Below are 12,631 nucleotides of genomic sequence, written 5' to 3'. Positions count from 1 at the left end.
CTTACGAGGATGCTATTTTCTGGCAGTGTTTTAAAACAATATAGATGAAACGTCTACTTGCCACTGCTTTCGCGAAATACCTCCAGTTGCCTTTGACAGCAGCTTGAATTTTTCAATCTCCTTGTCAGTCACTAACCCCTAGAGGTTACCGGACCCGCCGCTGAGCTTTGGAACGGTCCCTGCTGGACACCTGCTTGGCCGGCAGCATTGGTCTCTCCTCTAGGCAATTTGTGAGCTCTTTGGGGGTGGGGGGGGAAGCGAGGGGGGGGGTGAGCGCGAGGGGACGTAGGGGAGAGAAGAAGGGGAGGGCAGCCTTGAATTAGATTGTTGATAGCGTCCCTCCGAGGACTGCTATTAAGAGCACACTACTCTGTGCTCTGCTGCAGAAGACAGAGTGGTATTCGTGTTACCACAGCATGTTGTCACTGTATGCGATTTTGCTCATCCCGGCTTGGAAATAAGAATAGGGAAAGGAGAGCAACTTGAATCAGAAGCCGCTAGAAGAGCGGGCAGAGTTCCGCAGCAGTTTATATTTGTTCTTACATTTTGCCTTCTTCTAACTGGAAAACAGAGAGACTGGCAGTTTTTAAACGGGCTTTTCCCATAATGGCATTCTTGTATTGTGTGGCCAGAGCTCGCACAGGAGGAAAGCAGGCTGCCGAATTTAGTCACTGATCTCTATTAGCTGTGGCCTAAGGCTATGCTGAGGTTTATATCCCATTTGTATTGTTGCAGCTCAAAAGAAGAATGTTCAGAGGATGACAAGTGTATTCTGAGTAGGTATGTTGTTTCATTTTCCTGTGAAACCCTTCTGTTTTTTTTTTCCTGCTACTATTGGTCAGAAATCAGGTTAATAGGCGCAGAATATAGTACAGGGCTGCAGTATCCCTGTTAAGGTAGAACAATGGTGTTGCAAGCTTAAAAAAAAAAAAAAGAGAGAGAGAGAGAGAGAGAGACAGAAAGAAAAAGAAAGAAAACCCCAGCCGCTTTTATTAAATAAAGCTGCATTGTGTGGTATGCACGGTGCAGTCTTAAAAAAATATATATATATATACTGCAGTCAACGCTTTCCTAACGAGGTGGCACTATTGTTGAGTTAGAACGATAGAATCATCATCTTGCTTTAGGGGACAGGAGGATTTAAAGGAGGTACCTTGCAGCCCTATTTTACAGATTGGAAGCGTCGGTTTCAGGGCACTGGCAGGATCGTTGGCTTGTTCTCGGCGGCCGCCGCTGCCTTGTCGGGGCTGCGTGGAATGGAAGTCCTAGTTGGTACTCTGTCATGGAAACGCTGTTTACTGTTATTGTAGTACCGTAGTGACAACATGCCATTGAAATGGAAAACGGGCTCTCCTGCTATCTGGAAATTCCCAGTTCCTGTGCTTAAAACATCCAGGTCAACTCCACTTTCTCCAGCATACATGTAAGTGAGAGAAAAGAGGATATTAAAGTGGGCTTTCATTCGTGGATCAACCTTGTGGCAAAAAAAAAAAAGGGGGGGGGGTGGTGGTAAAAATCCCAAGCAGCGACATCCCAAAACCCACAAGATCAAAAACCTCAAGCTTGCTTATCATTAAATATATTGGCATGCCCACGTCTTACCTTCGGTTTGTTGTCCTAGGAGTTTGTTTATTTTCATTTAACGTGCTTAATGGTGATCGAATTACTGATGTAAAAAAGTCTAAAGGTATACCTAAGGAATTGCATAAGGATAAACTTTGATCTTTTACACTGGTTGGATTTTTTTGCTGAATTTTTGTATATCTGAAATACTTAGATGACTTCTTTTGTGGTTGATGTTGGTGTGGTGTTAAATAGGGAAATGTGTTCTATAATTTTTTTTTTTTTTTTTGATGAGTCTGAAACATTCGGAGTTAACGCATTGATCAGAAAATGGGTCTTTTAATCCGGACTTTTATTCTTGCGTTGTGTATGAATATTAATAAGTTTGGTGTTTATATCTTTCCCGGTTGTATAATTCAAGTTCAGAAGTGTAAGTTCAAATTTGTGCAAGTTACGGTTCTATGAATAGCTACATATCTACATGGAGTTGCAAAGTATGTTCTACAAATGCCTATTTTAGAAATTTATTTTAAGTAAATATATACTAAAACATATTGGGAAGTCTTGCTAGAATTTTTCAAAATCTTATTTTTTTTAATTTGCAAACTGTTGCCTTAGAAACAAAATCCAGGAGATGTAATAAAATATCCTTTGGAAATACTGTCTGTGAAGCTTCTTTTTTTCCTTTCGGTGGAGGAAGGAATAAGGGCAAGGTAGACCCTTTTTTTTTTTTTTTTTTTTTTTATATTGGTACGAAAAGGGCTTATGAGTGCAAGGCTGTTTCAACTGTATTTCCTTGAAAATATCTTTCAGTAGGAAAGATGTGGAAAATTCTTCCTGCTTTAGGTTAATTGTGTGTTTAGAAAGCCGGTGAGGTGCCATTCTGTTACTTAGGTTTTTTTTCTGCTAGGTTCACATGCACAGTGGTGTCTTCTCTGGTTCTTTGAAAGGATTTCAGCTGCCGAGGAAGGGTGCCCATCTTCTCAGTCCAAACGCATCTTTCCCTAGAAAGTGCTGAAAAATGAGCACATTTCAAAGTGAAATCCCGTCATCGTGTCGTTTTCAGATAATTTTTTATGTCCTTCCTTAGAGATGCTTCAGGTGATTTTCTCCGTCTGTTAATTTTACTCTTCCTGTAAAGTTAAAACTTTATATTTGTAAGAAAAAAAAAGGGGGGGAAGGTTGGTTCTACTTGTTTCTCAAAAGCTGAATGTGTCAAAAGCACAGATTAGTGGAGGTGCCGAGTTAATGGAGCTCCTTCAAATAATTTGAGAAAATGAGATGTGCCTGTTGACTTTATGAATCTTGGCTGGTGAGAAATGAGCAAAGATTTACCAAAAGCAACTTAATTGTGAAAACAAAACAAAGCATACACGCCCCAAAACTTAAAATCAGTAGGGTACAATAAATAATGGCTAATAATGAGTGTTATCTTCCTACTATGTTTTACTATACAGAAGATCCAAATTGCAGCTGGTTTTCCAATTTTTAGAGACGGTTAAAACATTTTTTTATACTGTATTAATTCATACTAGCCACAGGCTCGGATACAGCCTAGTAAAACATCTTGAATGAATCCCTTTCTTCCTTTTAAGCAGTCACCTCTTTGACCTGATGATATGAATGAATTGATATAGATGGCAGAAGCTAGAAAATTCCACAGAGCTTTGCATGTTGATGTTGATTCTTGGTAGTGGCACAGAGGTAGAACGGACAAATATACTTGAAGGGCTGGCGTTAGGTTACACTGTTTTGACATTGTGACAGTCTGTGTTATTAAATTGGCCTTAACTTATTTTTCTTTATAAATAAATCAACACAGGCTTTAAAATATTATGTAAATGTACACAGGGAAAACGTTAAATATAGGAAAAGACTAGCATGAGGAGGTTAAATTGGGCTTGGTAATACATTGCTTAGTTTTTGACTGTTTTAGGTTGGAGTTCATTGTCTTACTTGGCCAGAAATAAAAATATCATGGGTAACATGTTGTAACTATTCCACAACACTTCACACACAAGGATACTTAAGTTGAGCATCATTTTCGCTCGCAAAAATTATAAAGACTAAGTTAAAACACCGAGTCAAGAAACATTATATTTGCTCTCACAGTTGCTGAGCCGGCAGACACAGGTTAAATGGTTCTTGGTGTCTTTGAGTCTAAAGCCTTTGCCCTATGATGGAACAGTTTAATTCCGACTTTCTGGTCAATTGCGATATTTTAGAATTTGTCTACAAGCTCACGTATAAACATTTAAAATATTATCTTGGATATAGAGTTCTGGACAGTGACGAGAAACATCCTTTTATACGTTTGCTTGGGTAGTATTGGTTTGTAGCGTTTTCGCATTATTTACTGTGATTTGTCAGATACACGTGACGTGGTTTTCGTGGAAGACGTGGGTCGTTTTTCCTAGACTGAAAATTCAAGAAAAATATTTTCGGTTGTAGTCAAAGTGTGCTGTAGTAATTGAGCAAGCATGGAAAAACTGTCAAGGCTCCTTGTGGGCTCCTTGTGGGCTGGTATAGGTGCCCCTCAGCTAGAGCTCCTGTGTTGGTGCCGTAGGTAGGGCGGTGCTGGCACGCTGGTGAAAGGTACAAGAGACAACATTTCAGTTACTGCAAACACTGCGCAGAAAGGCAGTTCTTCCCTTGTGGATTTCAAACCCAAGTGGGTCTTCTTTCTCCGTCTTGAAAGCCTGACTGAGAGTTGCAAGCTCTCCATATTTTTCAGGTTGATTGATGATAAGGACAATGTTTATGACGACATTAAAGAAAATGGTTTCTTCCATAGCATAAAGCGCCCTCCGCACTCTATTATCGTATGCTTCGGGAATAGTGGAGTCGTACCTTGAAGACAAAAGATTTAGGGGAAAAAAAATCCTTTGGCCTTCAGGTAGCTTGGTTACCAAATACTTCGTCTTTAACTGGGTAGATCTGGTCTTCCTTCAGCTTCCATTTTGCACCCTTGCAGGGTGGTGTGCCACCCACGTGGAATGGGATTCTCTGAAGGGACCGTCTTGATGGAAATCTGAGTGACGTGTTTGCGTTACCCTCTGTTCAACAGTAGGTTGAAGTTCAGCCTTAGCCTGAGGGAGGATCTCCTGGTCAGTGTAAACTGAATTAGTAAAGACTGCGCTCCTGACAGGTGTACACCGTATAAATTAACCTGTCCTTTTGCCTAAATTAATAAAGCTGAAAGGGCAGTCACATCTAAGTGGCTTTCTGGTATTTTGGTATTCATTGTTTTAAAACAGCAAGTGGTTCCTTCAGGCTAATGTTCTAGGGTTAACGTATTGTTAGTTTCTAAGGGCACACTGAGATAGAACGGATTAGCATTAGCAATCCTTTCATGTTTTTTTTCACAAGCAGTAACTTTGGATAATAACCGTGTGGCAAAAAGAGGAAGACAATGGGTAGGAATTAACCAGTGCAATGTAACAGTGAATTCTAGCAAGGCAGACGCTGTGAGATGTTTTCCTTCAAATTTCACCTTTCTCAGGCTAAAAGGCAGTGAGCATAGAAGGAGTCTAGTAAATTAGACTTGTCCCCCTTTGGCTAATGCACTTGCATTCGGTTAGCTTCCTGTTTACAGTTATTTTGTTTAATATGTAAAATGGAGTTTGTAGTAAATATCAATAGCACAGTATTTTACAGCAACTGCTTTCTATCATTTCATCATTAGAATTCAGTATCTGGATTTCCTGAGAAAAGATTGTGCATCCTAGATAAGTATCCCTTGTTTATGGGTGATTCAAAAAAGAGGTCAAATAAAACTAGGCATTTTCTAAATTTGACATCTTTTCTGTTCCCTAAGATTGTCTCCCCCCCCCCCAATTTAGGGAATAAAACAAAATCTTGTGGTTTTAGAAATCGTATTTTATTTAGCAAAATACTTCTTAAATTGATAATCTCAAATTAGAAAAGAATGTATTTAGCCACTTTCACCATTAGTGTCTACATAAACTGTTATTTCTGTCTGCTTAATTTGTTTTTACTAAATGCTCACTCTAACAAAATTACGTGGAGAAAAAAACGTAAACGTAAGCTCCTTTAAGACTTACTAATGGAAAACCATAGAGATAAATGTGACCTTAGAGGTCCTTTAGAGAACCTAAACCCCCTTTAAAGCAGGAATCCTTTCTGCAACACCTCTGAAAGATGGTAATACACATTCTCCTTAATCACTGTCTGTGACAGAGAGCTCACTACCTCACTCCTTGCATTGAGTCTTGTTTTCCAGACCTTTCACTCCGCTGGCTGTCCTCACCCAGATAGTTTTTTTGTGTTAATCGTTATACAAGATAATACATCTGAAAGCAGTGCTCCCTGGGTGGTCCAACTAGAAGACACTTTGCCCCTTTTATATAGATGCTCTGCTTGTCTTAGAGCCTGGGATCATATCATTTTTTAATCATAGGATTCACACCGTTCCATAGTGAATTCAGCGTTTACAAACTTCCTTCCCAGATTTTTTAGTCTGAGGAAGCCTGGCATGTGCAAGTGAACGTAAAACTTTGTTTTAAAGCCAATTGTGTGTGTGTTTTGAAAGATCTCTTGAAGTCCTTTTTACATGACTGAAGAATACAGCACAAAGAAACTTGCAAGACAGAAAGCTAGTATTTCTGATGTTTTCAGAACTTTCCAAGAATTCTACCTGTCAAGAATTAATCTAGATTCATTTTTTTTTATATACTTTAATGTTCCTTCCAAGTACCCCTGGAAACACTCGCCTCAGAGGGAAGAGGCAGAAATGCAAATCTCACATCCTCATGGGAAGTCTGGAGTTACTAAGAATTCTAAGGATTCCAGACATTCTGCTTGAAAGTTAGAATATTTAGAGGAGAACCTAAGTAGGGCCCAGTGAGGGGGAGGGGAAAGAAAGATGTAAGAGAGAGGCAAGAATTTGTGTTAATGACTTGAACTTGTGGTTTAAAGAGTCAAGAATTGCAAGCGCTGTGCATGACGGTATTTTAAATCGAAATGGCAACCACTGTGTATTGCTTTCTTTCCTCAAGACTGTCAGAAAGAGGCAGGGTCCGTGGAAGATTCTTGGGGAATTGGTATATAAAGAAGTTGCTGAGTAATCCATTTATGAAAGCGCTCAGTGCTTTCTCACTCACCTTGTATATTGACGTTATAATCTTCAGAATTACTCGCTTTGTGTTCTGTGCCAGGCACGGCCCTGCTGGGTATTAGGGCTCTAGTCCTTGCAGTCATTTAAAATGACTATTCTTGGGGCACCTGGGTGGCTCAGTCGGTTGAGCGCCTGACATCGGCTCGGGTCACGATCTCACAGTTCATGAGTTCGAGCCCCGCATCGGACTCTGTGCTGGCAACTCAGAGCCTGGAGCCTGCCTCCGATTCTGTGTCTTCCTCTCTCTCTGCTCCTTCTCCACTCATACTGTCTGTCTCTTTCTCAATTTATTTTACTCGCATGAAAATTCTGAGCCAAGATAATCAGGTTAATTTTTTTTAAAGGTTTATTTATTTTTGAGACAGAGCGAGAGACAAAGTGCAAGCCGGGGAGAGGCAGACAGAAGGAGACACAGAATCCGAAGCAGGCTCCAGGCTCTGAACTGTCAGCACAGAGCCTGACGCGGGGCTCGAACTGGTGAACCGTGCGATCATGACCTGAGCCGAAGTCGGACGCTTAACCGACTGAGCCACTCAGGCGCCCCTCAGGTTAATTTTTATTTACTGTATTTTCAGTATTGATAATGGGTTTAATGGGAACGAAAACACTATAGATGAGAAAGGTGTCTGGGCCAAATTTGAAGGTAGGAATTGAAAATAGATACCAGATTTGATTTTACTTTTAAGATTTTTTTAAGAATTTATTTATAAAATTTTTTAAAGTTTATTTACTTTTGAAGGAGAGAGAGACAGAGCATGAGCAAGGGAGGGGCAGAGAGCGAGGGAGACACAGAATCTGAAGCAGGCTCCAGGCTCTGAGCTCTCGGCACAGGGCCCGACATGGGGCTCGAACTCACGAACTATGAGATCATGACCTGAGTTGGAGTCAGACACTTAACTGACTGAGCCACTCAGCTGCCCCTAAAGATCTTATTTTTAAGTAATGTTTACATCCTGCATGAGGCTCAAACTTACTACCCCGAGATCAAGAATCCCATGCTCCACTGTCTGAGCCAGCCAGGTGCCTTGAAAATACATAACAGATTTTATTTTATTTTTTTAATTTTTTTGAAGTTTATTTACTTTTGAGAGAGAAAGAGAGAAATAGAGAGGGAGCACACACAAGTGGGAAGGGGCAGAGAGAGAGGGAGACAGAAAATCTGAAGCAGGCTTCACGAACCATGAGATCGTGACCTGAGCTGAAGTTGGATGCTAAACCGACTGAGCCACCCAGGCACCCCAATACCAGATTTTAAAGTGAATATTACATAGGATGGAAAATGATCCAATTTATATTTAAACTTGACAGTAACCTTTTTTTTAAAAAAAAAATTTAATGTTTTATTTTATTTTTTGAGAGACAGAAACAGAGCACAAACAGGGGAGGGGCAGAGAGAGAGGGAGACACAGAATCCAAAGCAGGCTCTGAGCTGTCAGCACAGAGCCCGATGCGGGGCTTGAATCCATGAATGCGAGATCGTGACCTGAGCCGAAGTCAGACGCTCAACCAACTGAACCACGCAGGCTCCCTGATGGTCACGTTTTTAAACAAGAGGAACGGAATGCCATCCTATAAGTTGGACAGGATGTAGGTGCTTTATATAGCACACAAGGGTACATATTTTACCTTTCAAGCAGCAAGAATTTGATCCTGGCCCGTAGGATGTAATCTTCGTGAAAAATAAAATTATACTCTGTTTTCTTTTTTTTTTGTTTGTTTGTTTGTTTTTTTTGTTTTTTGTTTTTTGTTTTTTCAACATTTATTTATTTTTGAGACAGAGAGAGACAGAGCATGAACGGGGGAGGGTCAGAGAGAGGGAGACACAGAATCTGAAACAGGCTCCAGGCTCCGAGCTGTCAGCACAGAGCCCGACGCGGGGCTTGAACTCACGGACCGCGAGATCCTGACCTGAGCTGAAGTCGGCCGTTTAACCGACTGAGCCACCCAGGCGCCCCTATCCTCTGTTTTCAATGATAGTGAAATATTTTCTCTGGTGTGACATCCTATGACGAGGGCATATGTTGTTTTTGCCCCATGTTGCCACATTTATGGTATGGTAAGATAAGAGCATCTCCAGCTGTGTGGAGATAGGGAGATGATTCAGTAGAGAAAAGCAATTAACTTAGCCTTCCCTAAGAAAAATATAAATAAAAACACCTTTCAGAGCTCCGGGAACTTAAAACTTGAATCTAGCCTGTCGAACCAGTATTATAAATTTCATATGAAATGCATTTGTTTGCAACGTTGAAAAGCTGTCAAGCACTTTGCAGACTGCCTCCCAAACGCGCTCTCAGGGTAAATCTCCGTTTTACACCAAAGGGCACAGTGGTTCCGAGAGGTTAATTACCTTGCTCACTGTTTACACTTCAAGGAAGACGTACAGTGAGAATTCAAACTCAGGTCTGCTTGATTTCAAAGCTCTTAACTTCGCTAATGTCTTTTTTGTCTTTATAGACATTTGCTAGTTTCATGCCAGCTCTTAATTAGATGATACCTCCCTAGGATTAGAAGAACAAAGAAGTATGATAAATGAGGGAAGCTTTTTTGAAGGGAGCGGTGGTGTAAGGAGAAGTCAGCTTTACTGGGCCGTGCGGTCAAGTGGTGATGTTGTAGGAAAATATTGGGGCGGTTCTCTTTCCTCTCTGATAATATCAGGATGAATTTCACGGTTCCCTGTTTCTCTAGAAGCGCTATTCTACCTTTGTTGGCTACCCACCCTCTCCCACCATGGACAGCGCTCTGTCGTGCTCTTTGTAGTACTTTCCCAGGATTCTCCTGAGTCAGTATTGAGCCCAGAAGTCTCATATGGGTCTCCCTGGGCTAACGTGAAGGCATCCGCAGGGCTGTGATCGCCGCATCTGAGGCTCTCGGGGAGAATCCATTAACTGCTCATTGGGGTCACTGGCAGAACTCCGTTCTCCTCAGTGGTAGGACCAACGAGGTTCCCGTCTGCTTGCTGGCTAGAAGCTGAGAGTTGAGGTCAGCTGCTAGAGGCGGCCTGCATTTCTTGCCTTGTGCTCCCTTCCAACGTCTTCAACACCGACAATGAAAAGAGTCCTTTTCACATGAATCTTTTCCTTTTTTTTTTTTTTTACGTTTATTTATTTATTTTGGGAGAGAGAGAGACCGAGTGCAAGTGGGGGAGGGGCAGAGAGAGAGAGAGAGAGAGAGAGAGAGAGAGAGAATCCCAATCAGGCTCCGCTCTGTCCGCGCAGAGCCCCATGCGGGGCTCAAACTCGCAAACCGGGAGATCGTGACCTGAGCCAAAGTCGGACACTTAAGGCACTGAGCCACCCGGGCGCCCCTTCTCATGAACTGTTTTCTGACCTGCTCTTCTGCCTTCCTCTTCCACTTCTGAGGGCTCGTGTGATTAGATTGGGCCCGCCTGGATAATACAGGAGGGGTTCTACAAATTTTACATTTTTATTACTAAGCCAAATTTATTAATCTCTGCGCCAGTGGTTTTGCTCGTGAAAATTATAATAATTCAAACATAACTAGGCAGGTCTCAAACTCTGCAACGGTGATTTCCTGGAAATCTTATTTACAAGTAGAATTCTCCAGGGACAGCACTATAATCTGGGGTTGTGTTGAAAGCCTCATTATTATGCTCCAAGTCCTATAAAATAAGCACAAATGTATTGTATGCATCAATTTTACAAGTATACACAAACACATAAAATGCAAGTGTGAGTTAAAACTAAGATGGCAATCATTTAAAAAGTTTATTGTTGATTTGACTTCTTAAAATGCAGACTATTTTTGAGATCATTTGCATGGTCCAAGTCTCCATTTATTTATTTATTTATTTATTTATTTATTTATTTTTAAAGGGTTTTTTTTTAATGCTTATTTCTTTTTGAGAGAGAGAGAGACAGAGTGCAATCAGGGGAGGGCCAGAGAGAGAGGGAGACACAGAATCCGAAGCAGGCTCCAGGCTCTGAGCTGTCAGCACGGAGCCCGCCCCATGCGGGGCTTGAACCCACGAACTGTGAGATCATGACCTGAGCCGAAATTCAACGCTTAACCAACTGAGCCACACAGGCTCCCCTGAGGAAAACGTTTAAAAAGCCTCTGCAATCCTTTCCACTTTCTCCAACTATTTTCATTTTATTTGGAGAACTGTCCAGAATTAGATAAAGCATGAGGGCTATAAGAGAGTAATATTTAACAACTACAAGGTCTTCACATATCTCCGGAAAGACATATAGACAGTATAAGTTGTAGAGAACCTTCAAAAAAAAAAACCTTCAAAAGATATTACAAAGTTAGCTGGCACATGATTATGTGGCTGTTGCCATGCTGATGCCCTCAGTGCTTGTGCAGAGGAAAACACGGAAATTTGGATGTTACTTAGTTAACATCTGTGGAGTAAGATAGGAACAATAAAATAACAAATGAGGGTGGTCTATGCCACTCAGCTATTGAGCATAAACTGGGTTCTCCAGCAAGTTGGTATGGCCTGAGAAGTGACATTTCTAAACTTGGGAGGTGAGTGTGGGAATGTTCCGAGCTCAGAACCGGTTATTTAACTCTCTGGACATTGTCTGCCTTCTATTATGGAAGGTACAGGGGCTTGATTGAGTTTTTGATTTCAAAGGGTTGGAAAGCCACACCTGGGTGGCTCAGTCTGTTGAGCGTCCGACTCTTGATTTCAGCTCAGGTCATGATCCCACAGTCATGGGATCGAGCCCCATGTCAGGCTCCATGCTGAGCATAGAGCCTGCTTAAGATTCTCTCTCTCTCTCTCTCTCTCTCTCTCTCTCTCTCTCTCCCTTTGTCCCTCTCCCCCCCACCCCCCGCCTTTCTCTAAAATAAAAAATTTTTTAAAAATTAAGAGGGTTGGATCCTGTATTTTACAGCACTAACATTTCGAGCAGGAAACATCATGAGAATGATCCCACCGATCAGTGGGATAAGACCATGCTGTCTTGAAAAGAGCATACTTATAAGGGTGCCTGGCTGGCTCAGTTTGTAGAGCACACAACTCTTAATCTCTGGGTGGTGAGTTCAAGCGCTACTTTGGGCGTAGAGCTTACTTTTTAAAAAAAAAAAAAAAAGAATATGGGGGCGCCTGGGTGGCTCCGTCGGTTGGGCGTCCGACTTCAGCTCAGGTCACGATCTCGCGGTCCGTGAGTTCGAGCCCCGCGTCGGGCTCTGTGCTGACGGCTCAGAGCCTGGAGCCTGCTTCCGATTCTGTGTCTCCCTCTCTGCCCCTCCCCCATTCATGCTCTGTCTCTTTCTGTCTCAAAAATAAATAAACATTAAAAAAAAATTAAAAAAAAATAAATAAAAGAATATAATTATTATATTCAGGGGCAGTTCTTTGAATCCAAAAGCTGGAAGGAACCTTACAAATTATTTTTTGTCATACCTTTATACCTTGAAAGAGAATGCAATATTTATGTTGGATCACTTTTCCTTAATGCATGTTTGTATTTGATGATTTCAACCCATTCTTTTTTCTTAATGCTTATTTGTTTTTGAGAGAGAGAGAGAGAAAACACAAGTGGTGGAGGGGCAGAGAGAGAGGGGGACAGAGGATCTGAAGCAGGCTCTGTGCTGACAACAGAAAGCTTGATGTGGGGCTTGAACCCACAAACCTGAACCACCCAGGTGCCCTGATGGTTCAACCCATTCTTAATTTATATTTCCCTTTTATTATTTTATCCCATTCCATCAACTATATTACAAATTAATGTTTAAGACTAGTTTACTACGGGGGAGCCTGGGTAGCTCAGTTGGTTAAGCGTCCGACTTTGGCTCAGGTCCTGATCTCATGGCTTGTGGGTTCGAGCCCCATGTCGGGCTCTGTGCTGACAGCTCGGGGCCTAGAGCCTGCTTCAGAGTCTGTGTCTCCCTCTGTCTCTGCCCCTCCCCTGCTTGTGCTTTGTCTCTCTCTTTCTCTCAAAAATAAATAAAAATAAATAA

At 41.6% G+C, this 12,631-nt stretch overlaps 1 protein-coding gene across 6 annotated transcripts in view; it reads left to right on the top strand.

Moving 5' to 3' along the window:
* Positions 1–12,631, top strand: part of KLHL13 (kelch like family member 13) — a 199,812-nt gene that overhangs the window by 129,014 nt on the left and 58,167 nt on the right. Inside the window, exon 1 of one of the 6 annotated variants that reach the window (XM_015541882.2) lies at positions 667–780. The exons of 4 other annotated variants lie outside the window; for them this stretch is intronic. In XM_015541882.2, coding sequence (XP_015397368.2) covers positions 701–780 — 80 coding nt within the window. In that variant the 5' untranslated portion in view covers positions 667–700. Of the gene's footprint in view, positions 1–666; positions 781–1,251; positions 1,424–12,631 lie in introns of those variants that run through there. One more of the 6 variants, XM_015541880.2, reaches the window with a different exon arrangement.

Source organism: Panthera tigris, chromosome X, assembly GCF_018350195.1.
Source record: "Panthera tigris isolate Pti1 chromosome X, P.tigris_Pti1_mat1.1, whole genome shotgun sequence".
NCBI classification, from domain to species: Eukaryota; Metazoa; Chordata; class Mammalia; order Carnivora; family Felidae; genus Panthera; species Panthera tigris.
Note: the sequence above shows the minus strand (reverse complement) of the source record. Positions and strands in the feature narration are given on the sequence as shown.